This window comes from Salminus brasiliensis, chromosome 8 (assembly GCF_030463535.1).
Source record: "Salminus brasiliensis chromosome 8, fSalBra1.hap2, whole genome shotgun sequence".
NCBI lineage: Eukaryota > Metazoa > Chordata > Actinopteri > Characiformes > Bryconidae > Salminus > Salminus brasiliensis.
The window spans coordinates 40,154,478-40,172,290 of record NC_132885.1 but is presented as its reverse complement, the minus strand read 5'-3'; the positions used below and the strand labels follow the sequence as shown (position 1 = coordinate 40,172,290).

The window sequence follows — 17,813 nt, the reverse complement described above, 5'->3', positions numbered from 1 at the left end:
AAATAGTGATGTACTTTTATTAATTTTTTGTTACCATATCAAGGGCGGCAACGAAGGAGGGCTCCTTGCCCCCCGGGATCCTTTGGACCTCCTCCACAGAGTTTGGAGCAGTCTTCTTGTTAGCCCCCAGGGTGACATCACAAAAATTTCAGCTGGGGGGACCTCCCATTGTGCCCCTTCATCGAGCAGAGGTAAGTTATGCCCACACTGTTGGCGTGGTGCGAGTGGTGCACAGAGGAAAGGACTGCAATAACACAGAGCTTGGCTAATGTTGCTGCTGTGTGTGGCCCAAGTGGTGCTAGCCTGCCCCTTGCCCTTGTCAAACTCCCCTCCCGCGACTCAAGGGTTGGAAATGGTGGGCAACCGTTCACACCCTGGTGTGGCCTTACCCCCTCCAGATTTGTCCAAGGCCCACTTCTGCTCCCGGCCAAGGTTACAGGGGAGGGAAGGATGCCCTGAGGTCTGTGAGAGTGCCACCATCTGCCTCATCAGAGTGGCAGCATTTCCTGGAAGGTATAGGAACTAGGAAAAGCATCAGTTACAAGTCTGGTACACAAGTCTGGTCGAGGTCTGTCCCTCTTTGAGAAAAATCTACTATGATTGGAGGTCTCCAAGTCAGTCACTAAACTTTCACTTTCTGTTTTAGTTTCAACCTTACTTATAGCTCCACTGTTTCGCAACGCTCTTTAAACCCTGCACCTCCAAGTGGCTGTGTGCAGGTTTGCGTAACAGCCAGCAGCCTCTGGTGGCAGCCTTCAGACTGTACACTGTTACACAAATTACACAAACCCATTTTCTCTGTTCATTGTTAACAGGGACAATATGGAAGCTAGGCTGAGGCTGGTTGAGTCTGCACACTTGGGCGCTCTGCAAAAGCTTGTCTTCCAGGATTTGGCCGTTGTTGTTTCAGTGGAATCAGAGTTACCCAGCGACAAGAACTTTCAGCAGAAACAATACAAGAATGTCAAAACCTAACCTAGCCTTCCCTAAAACCTAGCCATAACCCTGGCTCTAACCCTAAACCAACACCTAACCTTAACCCTGGTCCTAACCCTAATCTTAACCTCAACCTAATAACTAGAGCTTAGTGCACTGCTGGAGACTCTGGCTTTATGGTTTCTTGTGTTCGGGTGCTTTCGCATCCAAGTATTAGTCTTTTAGTCATACCGAAGGTCTACAATGATGCTACATACAATGTTATCCACACTGTTATTCCAATCTCCAAAGCAATCTAAACGGCATCCCAATTAATATATCCAGACTTGGTCATCATGCTCTTTGTCCTTTTTGTACACATTCGTAGTTAAAGGTCTTACATTCTACACCACTTCTCCCTGTGCACCCCTTTAAATTTTTACCAATGGCCCTCCAATGACTACCAAGAGATGGGAAGAAGTCATCATATCAAGATACACCTTGTCACCAGAATGTTACTTGGGGCCAGATAGGTGCTGCATCTACAGCTGTAAAACTAGGCTTCCCGTCTTGTCAATCAAGCTGATTGGTAAATGGACATCTACCATTTATGAAACTACTACTACTAAACAACTGGTGGCGGTTCCTAGAACATTTCGTTTTCTTTAACTGAACAAAGGCCATGCTCAAATACCACAGAGCTCTTCCATAATGTATATAAGACCAGATGCAAGCAAAGCCATGCAAAGATATGCAAAGCCATGCAAAGCAAAGCCATACAAAGCAAAGCCATACAAAGCAAAGCCATGTTATGCAAAGCGAATCTGGCTCGGATCACTGTAGCAGCAGCTGGACAGTTGCACGAGGATCACTGCTGCCGGATCTTGTAGACCAGGTTAAATTAGGCCCATATCGCTGTGACAGATCAAGGCTTCTGGGCACTGGCAGCTTGATCACAGTGGCGATCACCACAGTGGATCACTGCAGCTGTTGTTGCTGTGTCCTGCAATATTATCTGCGAGAGTCCTGATGGTGCAAGACCTGGTCTGACGACGGGGCCTACGCCAAAGACCGAAATCAACAGTTCTAACTTGTTCCATCTCATTAATTGTCAAGAGAAAATGTACAATTTCTCACTCCTTTCTCGAGGGTCTTCTGGTAGAACTGTGTAAAGTAATGGGCACAAACCCTACTCTCAGAAATTCTGATGCTGAATTTCATGGTGAGGATGCAGAGGGCAGTTCTGTGAGCAGTTCTCTTGGTAAGTTTTCTTGGTCCTTCAGACCTCCACCAGTTCAGTCACATTAGGAACTAAGGGATTTTATAGTCTTCTCCACTTTAAAGGCATCAATTTTTAGGGTTCCAAAAAGCAGTGTGAAAATCCAGTTATAATTGTAAGGGTTTCTATTATTCTTATTACAGTTATGAATCAGCCAGAGGAAACTCTGGAAAGTCCCAGACACACAAAACTTTGTCAGCTGGTAGTGAATCCTCCAGCTACTCAGGTGCTGGTACTGTCCAACAGTCCATGACACGTCTCCATGATGTTTGGATGCACAAGATGCTAATTAGAACATTCAAAGCTATGCTCATGCTATATCTCACCAAATAACAGCCCTCAAACTGTTACTGGACATAGCAAGTGACCAGAGCTCATAGAGACATTCAGCATGGAACTGAAAGTGAAAGCAGACTGAGGCTATAAATAGAGGAGACAGAGCGAGCTGCAGCCACTGAGCTGCAGGACACACAGACCTCTGCAACACTCCAGCCGGCTTCTAAAGGTAAGTGAGACTGCAGGGAGGTAGCTTTAGCTGAAAGGACCGGAGCACACATAAGCTTTTATTTTCTTGGAGATGGATTAAGCCTAATCTGAGAGTTGATTGAAATACCAGTGGTAACTGACTGTTGACAAGTTTGATTAGTCTAGATTCAGGCTTAATCTAGGTCTGGGAATGTGATGCCCTTGGCTAACCCCTGCTATACTCCAAAAGCTGACACTTAGGACAATAGGTAATGATGCAGCAAGGATGGCATCCTAGTCTAGGAGCTAAGAAACACTTTCAGTTTCAATTTCACATGGGTGATGTCATTATACTGCAGCATGCTGCAATATAGTATACGCAGAACTGGCCTCGGCTCTTGGGTATTCATTTGCTATAATAGCATAAAGAAAAGTATTTCATAGACAACCCTCACAGTTAACCCAACAATTCAAATGTTTGGTCCACTTGAGCAAAAACCTACCATGTTAGGTACAGTTAGAGACTGTAGCTCATCTGCCATGTACAGTGCCTATAGGGAGTATTCACCCCCTTGGATGTTCCCCCCTGTATTTTTTTATACATGGAATTTCCCATTTGCTCTCCAATCTGGACCGGTAAGTACCCAACCCGTGCCCAACCCCCACCATCAAACGCATCAAACGCAATGCCCTCAAAATGCCCCCATTTTTCAAACTGCCACCAATGCAACATCACCGGGCAACCAACGTGCCTGGAGGAAAGCGCCGCATACTCAGCTTAGACGCACCAGCCCGCAGATGCACAGCAATAAGGTGGGGGAACGCCATCTACCCACCCTGAAGAGAGAGCAAGGCCAATTGTGCTCTTATGGGGTCTCGGCAACCCATGCCTAGCAGCATGACCGTGATTCGAACCTGCAACCCTATGTTCATAGTGACAGTGCATTAGTACGCTGGACCAGAAATACAATTTTTTTACTGATCAAGGTAAAGGTGCACATATCTGTATTCCATATCCCCCCTTAAAGTGACAGGCCTAATTCAATGGAGGTCCAGGCAATTGGTGCTAGTATTCTCTCAAATTGTGAAATGGAGGTCACCTGGGTGCAGTGAAAGAGTCTGAAGTGACTGTAAAGACACCTGTCTGGAAGGTCCAGTCACTGGTTAATCAGGATTCCTGCCTACAAATATACCATGAAGACCAAAGAACACTCCACACAACTCTGAGAAAATCTTACTGAAGAGTGTTAGGAAAGGGATATGAATGTCAGGGGATGGATCCAATTCCAATTCTGTGACTGAACATCCCCTGGAGTTCAGTTAAATCCATCATTAAGGAATGGAAGGTATATGGCACATGTGTAAATCTATCTACAGCAGGCCGTCCTCAGAAACCCATTGGCCGTGCAGGATGGAAACTAGTTTAGGAAGCCATCAAGACACCTATGGCTATGACCAATGCATTGGTCACATGTCTAAAGTAGCTATTTACAATAATATACAGGGGTCAGCACGGGCATCCTTATAGTCTTCGGTGACATGACCCCAAATGCAGTAGGGTGCGCTGCACTGTCCATTCATTGCATTCATGTATTGATGAGCCTTGGGTTCCAGACCCCCTGTAGTCAGGTCGAGGTCTAGCCCTCCTTGGACTACAGTAGGTTCTCACCACTGCTGATTGGGGGCATCTAGCAAGCTTTGGCACTTCTGAGATGCTCTGACCCAGTCGTCTGGCCCTTGGCAAGGTGGCTCAGGTCTTCACCTTGAAGCACAAAAGGTGCTCCCACATCCAACACATCGACTACAAGAACCAACTGTTTAGTTACATCCAAACATAGATCCCTGACTTTGACCTGCACCGATGTCATGTGATAATAAATAACTCTTTTTATTCGCTTCATTTAGCTCTTATTGTCTTGTGAAGCCATCAATAATTCTATATTTTGGGGTAAATTAGCTTTATGAAGTCTGTCTAGCAAACAAAAGACTTTGTCAACCCTTGTAGCACCATTTCTTATGCTTCCCTGGCACTATTACAAATTTGTAACCAGTTTAACTTTCTGAACTCTGTCTTACAAACAGGAATTAACCTCTCAGAGTTCTCAGAAGCTCAACCTCAGCAACACTTCGCACATTCCACTAAGGTAAGTCAGGCTTCTGGAAGTCAGATTTGGATATGGATCAAGCCTAACATCGTAAAGTAAACTGCTGTGCTGGTGGCAACTAACAACTGCTAATCTACATGCTAATCTAGTCAGATTTATGGTTATGCTAGGTCTGGAAAACCAGACCAAAACATGGACCAAACCTGTTTTGCCTCCAGACCCTACATTCTTGTTTTGTTTGACATAAGCACAATAAGATAAAAGATGAAAGATAAAGATTTTAAGCGTTGGTTCGGCCTCCAAAAAGGTAGCCTTCGTCAGCCTGGAGCATTAATGAGCATTGGGTTCCAGACCCCCTGTAGACGGGGCGTGGTCCAACCCTCCTTGGACTACAGTAGGTTCTCACCACTGCTGATTGGAGGCATCCAGAAAGCTTGAGCACTTGTGACTTGTGGCACATTGACTTTGAGAACCAACTATTCAGTTACCTTCTATTATAGATGTAATTCGCTACATCCAGCCCTCATTGCATCTTGAGCCAATAAAAATCCAGGGTTTGGGGCTAAATTAGCTTAACCAAATCTGGCTAGCAAAAAAAAAAAAAGTCTTGAGATCTCTCCAGGCTGAGCAACAGTAGCCAAGGGATGTGGGCTTGGCACGATTTCTCACTGATGTATTTCACTCAGGTCACTTTGGTAATTGCAAAGTATGCATAGCCCCCCATCAGCGCCCTCTCTGGTGCTGGCACTAGTTTGTGACTAGTTGCCCTTTCTGAACTTTATCTTACAAACATACTCAACACTGACCTTCCAGAATTCTCCAAATCCTATTTTTTTACCCCTCCCCTTATACTCAGCTCATAGCTGAAAGTGAAAGTAACAGGAGTCTATAAATATAGAGACAGAGCAAGCTGCAGACACTGAGCAGCAGACACACTGATCTCAGCATCACCTGCACACATCATATCAAGGTAAGCTGGGAGTTTAAGCTTTAGTCTTAAACCCAGGGTCTCGGGTCGGTTTTGGACATGGATTAGAGCTAAAACCCTAAGGTTAACTGCAATGCTGGTGGTAACTGACAACTGCTTAGCTAGATTACCAGTTACTCTAGGTTTGGAAAACCAGACCATTGGCCAAACCTGTTATACACTAAATGGACAAAAGTATTGGGACACCATTCATTGTTTCTTCTAAAATCAAGGGTATTAAAATGAGCTTATCGTGCTTTAAAAAAAAAAAAAAAAAAATGGAGTAACCATCTCCACTGTCCAGGGGCGAAGGTGTTAGATTTCGGAGGAGCATAGCTGTGAGGATTTGATTGCATTCAGTGAACAAACAATGTTGGATGATCACCAGACAAGCTGTTTGTGTGTGTGCGCGCATGTGCACATCTGTATCTGCAATGAGTGGAATTTGAAAAAGCTGAATGCATTCATTAGAAGGGGTGTCCACAAACATTTGGACATATTGTGTACGTTCAAACCTGACATTCTAGACCTTGGAGACACTTTGAATTTCAGTTTAAACTAAATATGTAAATATGTGAACAATATGTAGTTAGCATTTTTGTGTATTAGCACTTTCCGAGCCTGGATTGTGGCAGGCCCCAATTTTCCTTCCACCTTAAATGGTGTGGATGTTGTACTGAACACTAAGATAAGTAGACAGGGATTGACCTCAGCAATACTTGACACATTCTACTTAGTCACGTCAGGTTTCTGGGAGCCAGCTTTAGGTTAAAGACTCTTAATTGTGTGGACATAATGTTGGGTTGGTTTCGTGGATATGGATAAAGCCCAACGTCTTAAAGTAAACTGCTGTACTGGTGGTACAGCAACTAACACCCGCTAATCTACATGCTAGCCTAGCTAGATTTGCGGTTATTTAAGGTCTGGAAAACTGGATTAAACCATGGACCAAACCGGTTTCACCTCCAGACCTGACATTCTCGTTTTTTTTGTTTTATGGGATGGTCAGGGAGTGTCCCAAGTGCAGAGAGGAAAACCTGTCAGGACGGGTCTTAAGCGATGTAGGAATGTGATGTGACTGTGGGTGAAAGTTGCTCCTAGCCAGATTTTATCCAGCAATACTGACAATGAAGGTCACTCTCCCACTACCACTAAGCCACCAGCAAGCACAGGTAACGAGTGGAAAAGCACCCCATGAAATAAAGGCTGGAAAAAGGCGGGAAACCCAAACAAAGAAGACACCAAGATGGCGTAGCCCTGACTAAGGACAGTTAGCACAAAAAAAAACAAACCAGGTATGTCGGGTTAGCACTGATTACCCCTAGGGGTTCTGGAAACTGAAGATCCTTTGGGTAACAGTGCCTCATCGACATCGCCCTCTACTGGTACTAACCACAAATACACCAAAAGTATCCAGATGCCCATTCTAATTAGTAAATGTGGGTATTTTACTATTTTACACATTACTTTACAACCTCTATGGAAAAGCACGGTCAGTAGAATGGGATATTGTCATGTACACGGCCCAAAGCCAAGTGTTGTCTAGAGGTGTACAGAGCCCTTGGGCTGTGGAGCTGCACCCTGTGCCATGATTAAGTTCCATCCAGTACCTTTGGTAGGAGTTCAAGTAGAGAGATTATCAGAACTGATAATCATCTACCATCAGTACTTGGCATCACTGATGCTCGCATGGGTAACTGCAAATATGTCCTCACAGCAATGTTCCAACATCTAGTGTAAAGTCTTTTCGGAAGAGTAGAGGCTGTTACTGCAGCACACTGGGCCGAACTCTGATTTGATACCCTTGGTTTCAGAAAAGAATGCTGGTTTCTTTGCGAAACCTGCAATATTTCCAGTCTCTTCAACACTTCCTCAGTTCAGACTGGCTTTGAGTGAGTTCAGACCCCTCACTGAAAGTTATTACACTAAAATTACACTTTGGGATAACCATATATTTATATGTGATAATATCTAGCTCTGAGGTGGGTAAGGGACCAGGGTGGTAAGGGTTGCAGCCAGTTTGGACATATCCAGTTTACCATATCATTTCTGTCTTCGTTTCCGTAGATTCAAACATGGGAGCTTCTCAAATCAAGCCAGGTAAGTTTCATTTTGCATAAAGAAATTTAATTAAGCATCCTAATATCTGACTACTTCCAGTTTACAGTGAAATTACAGTACAAACATCATTAATTGTACAGTAACTCCTGAGTTAGCTTATGCAAAAGGTCAAATCTACACACATCCTTGCATTTCCTGTGGTCCATCATGCCTGATTCGAGTCTTCGGCTAATTACAAAAGGTCAGGAGACAGGACAGATGGTTTGATTCTGTTGTCAGTGAATCAATGTATGTGTGCATTTGGAGCTAGGCTTCGGATTATCGACTTTGCTGAAGGATAACATGACCCAGTATTGGCCTCCCAGGCAGAGGAAGACAGATTTTGATGTAAAGTCTCCCGGCAACTATGGTGCCACATATCCTGACAGTATTTTCAGGGCCTTTGGAAGATGAAGAGCCATTCAACAACCATAACCCATAGTGGGGATTAGATCTTCTGCATGACCTTGACTCTTTCTCTTCCAAACCTCTCTATCTCAAGTGTTTGCTGCTATTTATTTATTTATCTCATCTGACTGACTCATCTGTCTCAATTCCAGTCAAAGTTCCAGTGATGTTTACTGAAGCTCTTATGCCACACTTAACAACTAGGAGCTTGGAATTGTCCAGTTTAGAATTTTCTGCCATCAACTTAAATTCTTATGTGGAAATTGTAGACCTAGATAACATGCTCATGTGTAACCTGTATGGTATCCCAACTGGGAACCAGAGTGTTTTGTGCTCAGGTTCCATGTTGGTACCACCAGGGTTGGTGACCACCAAGAGGGGTGAAACACTACCCCTTTTTGGGGGGGGGGGGGGTTATTTTATGGTGTGTGTGCTTGGTGGGATTTTTGTAATGGTAATGGGAGCCCAGTGCACTTCCACTGCACCACCACAGCTGTGAGAGGTGGCAGTATAAACACTGTTTATAAGCAATATAGAAAAAGGGCAGGACAACAAAAAAAGAAAGTGGTGTTTCCTCAAACAAAGGACAACTCAACTCAATGTATGTAGCCACTGCTTACAACAAACGACTTTACTTTTTTAAACTTCAGCTTTTCTTCACTGTTCACAACTCAAACTCTTCTCTTTTTAAACTTCAGCTTTTCTTCACTGTTCACAACTCAAACTCTTTTCTTTTTAACTTCAGCTTTTCTTCACTGTTCACAACTCAAACTCTTCTCTTTTTAAACTTCAGCTTTTCTTCACTGTTCACAACTCTCTTCTTTTTTAAACTTCAGCTTTTCTTCACTGTTCACAACTTGAACTCTTCTTTTAACTTCAGATTTTCTTCACTTCTCACAGCTTAGACCCACTATTACCATTCGCCCCTCTGCAAAGGTGCGACTTGATATTGTGTTTGGCTAGGTGTATTTATACCGTGCCACACAGGTGGGTCTGGTCAGCGTTAATTACCTCTGGGGATTCTGGGGCTTGAAGTTCTTTGCTCCAGCTCCACCAGCTTTCATACTTTGCTGGCCAGGCCCCCTGCTGGTGGCTGATAGTACACGCTGCCTGCTCACAGTAACAATGGGACCCCTTTTGGAAATCCCAACTGGGTCCCAGTAGCAATGCAGGTGCAAACCCACTCAGAGCCCACATGCCCACCTGGAACTCACCTAGGCCAGGTTCCACCCACATGAGCCCCACATGAGCATGTTGGCTGATGATGGCCATTGCTATTATTACCGATACGAATCTTACTGAAGTGTTAGCAGACATAGCAAAATAACTAATAGCATGTTAATAGCATGAAATGCTGCTAGGCTACGGTTAGCTTTTAGCCTAGCATGGAAACATGCTATTAACCTCTTATTAGTTATTATTCTATGACTGGCACCTTGTTGCCACAATTCCATAGAATAGCAACTCATAGATTTTGAGCTCCTGGGAACCTGGACTTTCCAAGTGAGATTTTCCCCACTTGGAGGTCAGAACCTCCCCAGTTCCCACTCAGAACTCATGAATGCACCATTAAATTTGCGACAGGTTCAGGCCAGCTCTGTTACCTGGAATTTCATGAAGATTTCATTCCCTGTTGGATGACTGTCTGTTTCTAATCTCTCTCATCTCTTTTGTCTGTTTCCAAAAGAGTTTTCTGCTAATTTGGCTGATAAAAAAGTGAAGGCCGGAGAACAAATTTTACTTCGCTGTGAGGCAAACACAGACGGAGTTCTCGTAACATGGAAGAAAGACGGACAGAAGTTGTATTGTGTGGACGGCAAACACACAATTAATAAAACTGGCACAACGTTTTACTTGGAAATCACAGATGCTCAGGAAGCAGACGAAGGGATCTACACCATACATCTGCAGAACAAGTTGGGTAGCACCTCATGCTCTGCCATGGTCACTGTTGGTATGTAAGAACTCTGAACTTCAGTAACTAGGAAATTCACAGAGGTGTTACTACCAATGTGTTTAATATAGAAACTCTGAAGGCCTGTGTGGCGATAGTGTCCATTCCATCAACCCAGGCTAAATTCAAGTGCAACAATACCCAACTTGTCCCAACCTGAAGTTCACTAATAGCTGTAAATGTTGATAGTTGGCAGTATTTTAGGCAGTGGTGAACCTTGACTATTATAGAGGTGTTTAGTTCAAGGCATACTAATGCTAATTGCTTCTAGCTCCCATACTGTGGAAACGTTTGTGATGGGACAGGGTTAAAGCGCAGGTGACAGGGTGGTGGAGGGTTGCGCAGACTTGGCATAGATGCGTGAACAAGGTAGAGATGGAATTTATAGGACGTTAGATTAGGGAGGAGGGGCTCCACCCAAAATTTACTTTTTTCATAACTTCACTTCTAGAAGGCCCAGAGAAACTGCCTGGTGACACTGGTTCCACCTACTGTCCCACCTACTGTCAATGACTGACATGATGACATCAAAAACCAAACTTGCCGAGTGTGAACACGCCCTTAATGCCAGAAAATTATTTACAGAGTTATGGAGGACTTATTATTGGATCTTTACCAATAAACAAAGATCAGCAGAGAAATGGAAATGCTCATGCCACAGAACAGAAGCTGTCTAGCTAAATCTAATGGATTTTGGAAATATTGTCAAACATAGCCTAAGAAAGTTGGTAGAAACATTCTGTTGGACATGATGTTAACGTTTATACTGCAAATGTATTATTTTCAGTTCTCTAACAGTGTTTACTAATCCCATCATGAATTTCTTACAGAGGTCAAAGAATGGAGGATTGCCAAATGGATGTAAGTCCAATATCAACTTTTAATATCATGTCATATAATATAGCAATTTTGTATTTATTTATTTATTAACATATTTAAGCTTGCAGTTAATAAGCAATTAATTCAACAAAAATGACAAAACAAAAGAATTACAGATGTCTTCTTCTGGGAGAAATAAATACATAAATGAACAAATAAATAAATAAAAATATCCACACATTTAATCTCCAAAATAATACAATTACTAAATATCAAAATTATAGTAAATGCATTGATTCCATGTCAAATCAACACATATTTGATTGATTTGAAAACAAACTGTTTTTGATGAAAATGAAGTTTTGAATTTACTTTGAAATGACGTTTAAAGAATTTTAAACAATATTTATATTAAAATCAAATAAACTTTATTAAGAGTTGTCTGTGAAAGTAAACGGATCAGAGCATGCTATTTGCCAGTTTGATCTACAACACTAGACTAAGCTTAACTTGTCTCTCATCTCTTTTTTCTTTAAGCCAAGATCCAATGGTCGACACACTGAGGGCCTTCACTATTGGTAACTCTGAAGTCACAGAGCTCCGCTTCCTTCTGTTCGGGCCAGTCGGGGCGGGGAAATCCAGCATCATAAACACCATCAAAACCATTTTCGAAGGGCATCAGTACGTCAACTGTCTGGCTGCAGCAGAATCTACTACGAGTCAAACCCTCCACGTGAGTATAGCCCGAATACTGTAATACTCCATTAAGAAGCTGCAGGCTGCTTAAACGGCTGTGAATTCTTTAGACATTTTGGATTTTAAGAGAACCAGCTAACTATTGTACTAATTATTGACTTTGGCTACTTTTGGACAGGAACACAAAGTGAAAGTTTAGTTTTGGAGGTATAATGGGAGTGACGGCTTACCCAGTTACCACACTCTTCAAAACTACAAAAATGCAATCTATAGAAATGAAATTTCTGCACTTTTTTTCTTTCAGTTTGATACTTACTCAATGGCAAAAAATGGGTCATTCCCTTTCGCCTTCAGTGACATCATGGGTTTGGAGAAAGAGCTCCAAAAAGGGGTGTCCAGTAATGACATCATCAGTGCTTTAAAAGGACACGTCAAAGATGGCTACACGGTAGGGTGTAAAACTGACACAGACACAATATCTTAAAAACTGCTGATTTTGTTAAAGTGGTTTTGCCATTTCTTATTTTACTTATATACTCTATTGTAATTTCAGTTCAACTCTACAATCCCAATCTCTGACGGCAACCAATATTATCTCAGAAATCCCAGGATAAAAGACAAGATGCACTGCCTGGTGAATGTCATCCCAGCAGACAAGCTTACAATGATGGAACATGACTTCATCCTAAAAATGAAGGATGTCAGAAAAGCAGCAAGCAGGATGAGTAAGTCAGCTCATTGGACTTGGACTCAGTATAGGTCAGAAACAGTGTGTCCGCTCAGTTTTATATTTCTGTTTTGATGTTTTTATTTACCGAAAGGTAAAAACAGAGACAAATCTGTCATGTGTCATTTGACATTGGTCTCAGAGACAAAGTCTGAGACAGTCATTTTAGCTTTCAGTTTGAGAGTATATTGTGTTACTGGATTGTTTGTATTAGAGACTTATTTTGACGTGGTCTGTTTGTTCGTTTGTATTAGTGACCTTTATTTTGACATGGTTTGTTTGTTTGTTGGTATAACTGACTTATTTTGATGTGGTCTGTTTGTTAGTTTGTATTAGTGACTTTTATTTTGACATAGTTTGTTGGTATAACTGACTTATTTTGACGTGGTCTGTTTGTTCGTTTGTATTAGTGACTTTTATAGTTTGTATTAGTGACCTTTATTTTGACATGGTTTGTTTGTTTGTTGGTATAACTGACTTATTTTGACGTGGTCTGTTTGTTCGTTTGTATTGATGACTTATTTTGACGTGGTCTATTTGTTCGTTTGTATGAGTGACCTTTATTTTGACATAGTTTGTTGGTATAACTGACTTATTTTGATGTGGTCAGTTTGTTCGTTTGTATTAGTGACTTTTATAGTTTGTATTAGTGACTTTTATTTTGACATAGTTTGTTTGTTAGCATAACTGACTTATTTTGACATGGTCTATTTGTTTGTTTGTATTAGTGACTTTTATGTTGACATGGTTTGTTTGTTCGTTGGTATAACTGACTTATTTTGATGTGGTCTGTTTGTTCATTTGTATTAGTGACTTTTATTTTGACATAGTTTGTTTGTTCGTTTGTATTAATGACTTATTTTGACATGGTCTGTTTGTTCGTTTGTATTAGTGACTTATTTTGACATAGTTTGTTCGTTGGTATAACTGACTTATTTTGACGTGGTCTGTTTGTTGGTATAACTGACTTATTTTGATGTGGTCAGTTTGTTCGTTTGTATTAGTGACTTTTATAGTTTGTATTAGTGACTTTTATTTTGACATAGTTTGTTTGTTAGCATAACTGACTTATTTTGACATGGTCTATTTGTTTGTTTGTATTAGTGACTTTTATGTTGACATGGTTTGTTTGTTCGTTGGTATAACTGACTTATTTTGATGTAGTCTGTTTGTTCATTTGTATTAGTGACTTTTATTTTGACATAGTTTGTTTGTTCGTTTGTATTAATGACTTATTTTGACATGGTCTGTTTGTTCGTTTGTATTAGTGACTTATTTTGACATGGTTTGTTTGTTCGTTGGTATAACTGACTTATTTTGACGTGGTCTGTTTGTTGGTATAACTGACTTATTTTGACATGGTCTGTTTGTTTGTATTAGTGACTTATGTTGACATAGTTTGTTTGTTCATTGGTATAACTGACTTATTTTGATGTGGTCTGTTTGGTCGTTTGTATTAGTGACTTATTTTGACATGGTATCTCCTATTTTGACATGATCTGTTTGTTTGTTTGTATTAGCGACACTTATTTTGGCAGTCTGTTTGTTTGCATTAGTGTCTTTTATTTTGACATGGTCTGTTTGCATTAGTGACTTGTGGACACTGTTCATTTTGAATCAGTGACTTATTTCGACAGTCTGTTCGTTTGAATAAGTGACTCTTATTTTGACACTGTCTGCTGGTTCGTTTGCGTTAGTGACTCTTATTTAGACACGATGACTGGCTCTGTCTCGCTCTCAGTTTTTTTTCTTTCATTCCGTTCCACACTAAAAGTTAACGATAGAATTGGTGGTTCCGAGTCCATACCAGACTCCTACTCCTCACACTAATACAACTCTGCTCTTCATTCACTCACCAGAGTGATAGAGCTGCAGATGTCTGTGTTACCTTCTGGCCCCCTAATGCTCCGTTCACGTGACGGACAGCTGCTCAGCTGCATCCAGACTGAGGGCATTACTGTACTACTGTAAAAAGTAACCCTACACTGTTATCTGTGATCCATTACTCCACCATTAGCAACATTGGGTGTAGCATGATAACATGGATAGTTCAACTTCAAATTTTACCATGTGTGTCTGTCCTACAGATATCCCTCAAGTGGTTTTCCTCACAAGAATAGATCGGACGTGCCAACTGACCAAAGACAATCTGCGCAATGTCTACAAGAGCAAGAAGATCAGGGAGAAAGTGAGTACATTAGCTAGCCTTGGCTTGTGCATGCATTTATAGAGACATTCTCGGCCTTAACATTATTATTAGCATTATTATTATTATTATTATTACATAATTATTAGCATTATTGACGGAGTGTGTCTTTGTTTAAACAGATTAATGAGTGTAGTAACACTCTGGGTATCCCAGCAAACTGCATCTTCCCCGTGCAGAACTACCATGAGGAGACTGGAATCAAGACAGACATAAACTGCCTGATGCTGGACGCCCTAATGCAGATAGTAAACTGGGCTAATGACTATGTGGTCAGATTGTCCGACAGCCAAGCATACACACAGTGATCTGTTAGGGGCAAAGAATGACCCAGGAGTCAATTAGAGTCACATGTGTCAAATGTCATATGTAGTGTTCCACCTTATTTAGCCACGCCCACTTTCAAAAGTTTGTGTACTTGACCTTTGTGTTGGAATTTCTGGTCATTTCCTATTAGAGGGTTTGAAGTTGGCTACTGCTGAGGACACTGATCATAACGTAGCTAGCTATGCTAACCCATTACTACAGGCTATATAATGTTGTGTAGCGCTGTTTAGAGCAGAGCTAACTAGCTAGCTCTCCAACACAACGTAAAAAGATCGGACTGCTGTGAGACTTCTATAGAAGTCCCTAAACATCCACCTAACTGACTAAAACATCCACCTAAACGCCCGGTGAAGCTCTGGACATGTCGGGTGCTTGTGAGGCTATCAGGTAAAGCGGTAGCCTATGAGGTAATCTAGTTAGCTTAGAGCCTCACAAGCACCCTACGCTTCCAGAGCTTCAACTGAGCTTCATAACCGAGACATTTCTTTCTGGATAAAGATGTTCTGGTGTTGGTTTCCCCTCCATAAAATGAAAAGTGCAGACGTACGGATGTTTTGGGTGTAAGCGCCTTTAACTGGAGACGCTGGCCATCTTATTCTTTGCAAGTTTGGAAGCTCTTCTCTAAACACCTCTATTTTTGGGTTAGAATAGCTAGCCGCTAGATACTTTATCAGTGTCCACAGAGGTAGTTAGCGTCCCATAGCAGGTCTTCTTCTTTGGACATGGTGTCCCACAGAACTCAGATCTTTTAGTGTTAGTGCTAGCTAATTAGCTCTTCTCTAAACACCTCTATTTTTGGGTTAGCATAGCTAGCCGCTAGATACTTTATCAGTGTCCACAGAGGTAGTTAGCGTCCTAAATCATAGCAGGTCTTCTTCTTTGGACATGGTGTCCCACAGAACTCCGATCTTTTAGTGTTAGTGCTAGCTAATTAGCTCTTCTCTAAACACCTCTATTTTTGGGTTAGCATAGCTAGCCGCTAGATACTTTATCAGTGTCCACAGAGGTAGTTAGCGTCCTAAATCATAGCAGGTCTTCTTCTTTGGACATGGTGTCCCACAGAACTCCGATCTTTTAGTGTTAGTGCTAGCTAATTAGCTCTGCTCTAAACACTTATGAATAGTGTCCATAGCAGCAGTTAGCGTCTTCAACCACAAACGCAGGTCCTCTTCTTCTTTGGACATGGTGTCCCGCAGCACTCCGATCTTTTAGTGTTGTGCTGGAAAGCTAGCTAGCTAGCTCTGCTCTAAACAGCTCTAAATAACATTAAATAGCCTGTTGGAATGTTGGGTTAGCATAGCTAGCCGCTAGATACTTCATCAGTGTCCACAGAGGTAGTTAGTGTCTTCAATCATAGACGCTGGTCCTCTTCTTCTTTGGAAGTTCAATGATGATTGGAAAGACAGTTAGCTCTGCTGTAATTAGCTCTAAATAACATCAAAGTGTTGGGCAATTGTATTAGCATATCCAGCCGCTACATCCTTTCTGATCAGTGTCCACTTCTTCTTTGGACATGGTGTCCCACAGCCTTCTGATCTTTTAGTGTTGTGTTGGAAAGCTAGCTAGCTAGCTAGCTCTGCTCTAAATAACATTAAATAGCTTGTTGGACAGTTAGGTTAGCATAGCATAGCACAACAGTAGTTAGCACTAGCAATTTTTTGATTCCCTCTAACGGAACTTCTTACACTATTCACTGTATTTTATCGTCACTGTGGTTGGAGTCTGGTGTAGAATTGGATTTCTAACGCAACGTAAACAAAGATGGCCGCCCCACCATTGAAATGAAGGTGGATTATCCTGTGATGGCGTATTTATAGCAAACGACTGCTGTGTTTCCTTCTCCTTTCTGAGCAAACTGCAAACGAATGGTCATGATTTTGCGCATTAAGTTTGTCCCATCAAATGTTTTAATGTTTGGTGCTGAAAATACTTTGAGGAATTCCCGAATTTGCGGCGGCAAAAGGCCGCAGGTTATGTTTTTGTTTGTTTACATTTTGGGTTACATTGAGTTACTTGGGTAATGGTTTTCAGTATTTGACATTTTAATGTATTTAAGTATATGTATATATATATATATCATACATACAACAATCAGCCATAACATTAGTACCACTCGCTGCCATGTTGCTGTCATGTGACAAATGACAAATTGTGATTATTTTTTATTTTTTCACAAAAAAATAATTTCTTGCTAAATTTCAATTTGTTTTGCAAAGTTTAACAGAAAAAATGTTTGACATTCATAAAATACTATTAATATTTCTAATATTAATACTCTAAAAATTCCTTGAAATGGAAAGTAGTAGTAAGTAGTGACGCACAGGCTTTATTTTTGGCAAAAATGTGTTCAGTGTTTTATTAAGTATTTGATTTAGTCATTTTAGGTCAATGCGTTGGTCTTGGTGTAACAATAATACTTACAATACTATAGTATTTACTGGTGGTGAGTAGTAGCCAAACACTGTAAAGTAGAATACTTAAATAGATGTAAAAGCTGTGGTCATTATTTGGAGTATGGCTGAAAAAACACCTTGTGAAAAACTTGTGCAGGTGTATGTGCAGCATGTGCAAAAGTGCAATCTAAGAAATTCCATACCACGACCTGCTCGCTGAGCTTTTGTGGAGAAGCACTACATACGTTACATATAAAAAAACAAGCTCATGAATAAGGACCAACCTATACGGGAAGGGTGAAGGGTCTACATTAGTGACAGCATTATTTGTAATGGTTGGAGAGTATCTGACTATAAAAGGGTTCTCTGGTTGAGTTGACGGGGCCAGTGTGAGATACGGGTTATGTATAGATAGAGAACACCCAGTGAAGCCTTTACTGGGTTAGCTGCAG

At 41.3% G+C, this 17,813-nt stretch overlaps 1 protein-coding gene across 3 annotated transcripts; it reads left to right on the top strand.

Moving 5' to 3' along the window:
- Positions 1 to 2,597: 2,597 nt before the first annotated feature.
- LOC140560740 (interferon-induced protein 44-like) lies at positions 2,598 to 17,185 on the top strand. Of its 3 annotated transcripts, XM_072685260.1 has the most exons (10): positions 2,598 to 2,699; positions 4,742 to 4,803; positions 7,799 to 7,831; positions 9,927 to 10,193; positions 11,024 to 11,054; positions 11,550 to 11,745; positions 12,013 to 12,156; positions 12,262 to 12,433; positions 14,523 to 14,623; positions 14,764 to 17,185. In XM_072685260.1, the coding sequence occupies exons 3-10, from the start codon at positions 7,807 to 7,809 to the stop codon at positions 14,947 to 14,949; spliced, it is 1,122 nt and encodes a 373-aa protein (XP_072541361.1). In that variant the 5' UTR covers positions 2,598 to 2,699; positions 4,742 to 4,803; positions 7,799 to 7,806; the 3' UTR covers positions 14,950 to 17,185. The 3 variants fall into 3 exon arrangements, with proteins under 3 accessions (XP_072541361.1, XP_072541360.1, XP_072541362.1); XM_072685259.1 differs by lacking the exon at positions 2,598 to 2,699 and having other exon boundaries at positions 4,594 to 4,803; XM_072685261.1 differs by lacking the exons at positions 2,598 to 2,699; positions 4,742 to 4,803 and adding an exon at positions 5,679 to 5,734.
- The last annotated feature ends 628 nt before the right edge of the window (positions 17,186 to 17,813 follow it).

Excerpts from the sequence above, each read along its gene's own strand:
- LOC140560740 (XM_072685260.1), top strand. The coding sequence starts at position 7,807 with ATGGGAGCTTCTCAAATCAAGCCAG. Across the intron at positions 11,746-12,012 it reads CTACGAGTCAAACCCTCCAC|TTTGATACTTACTCAATGGC; the intron begins GTGAGTATAGCC and ends TTTTTCTTTCAG. Across the intron at positions 12,434-14,522 it reads AAAAGCAGCAAGCAGGATGA|ATATCCCTCAAGTGGTTTTC; the intron begins GTAAGTCAGCTC and ends TCTGTCCTACAG.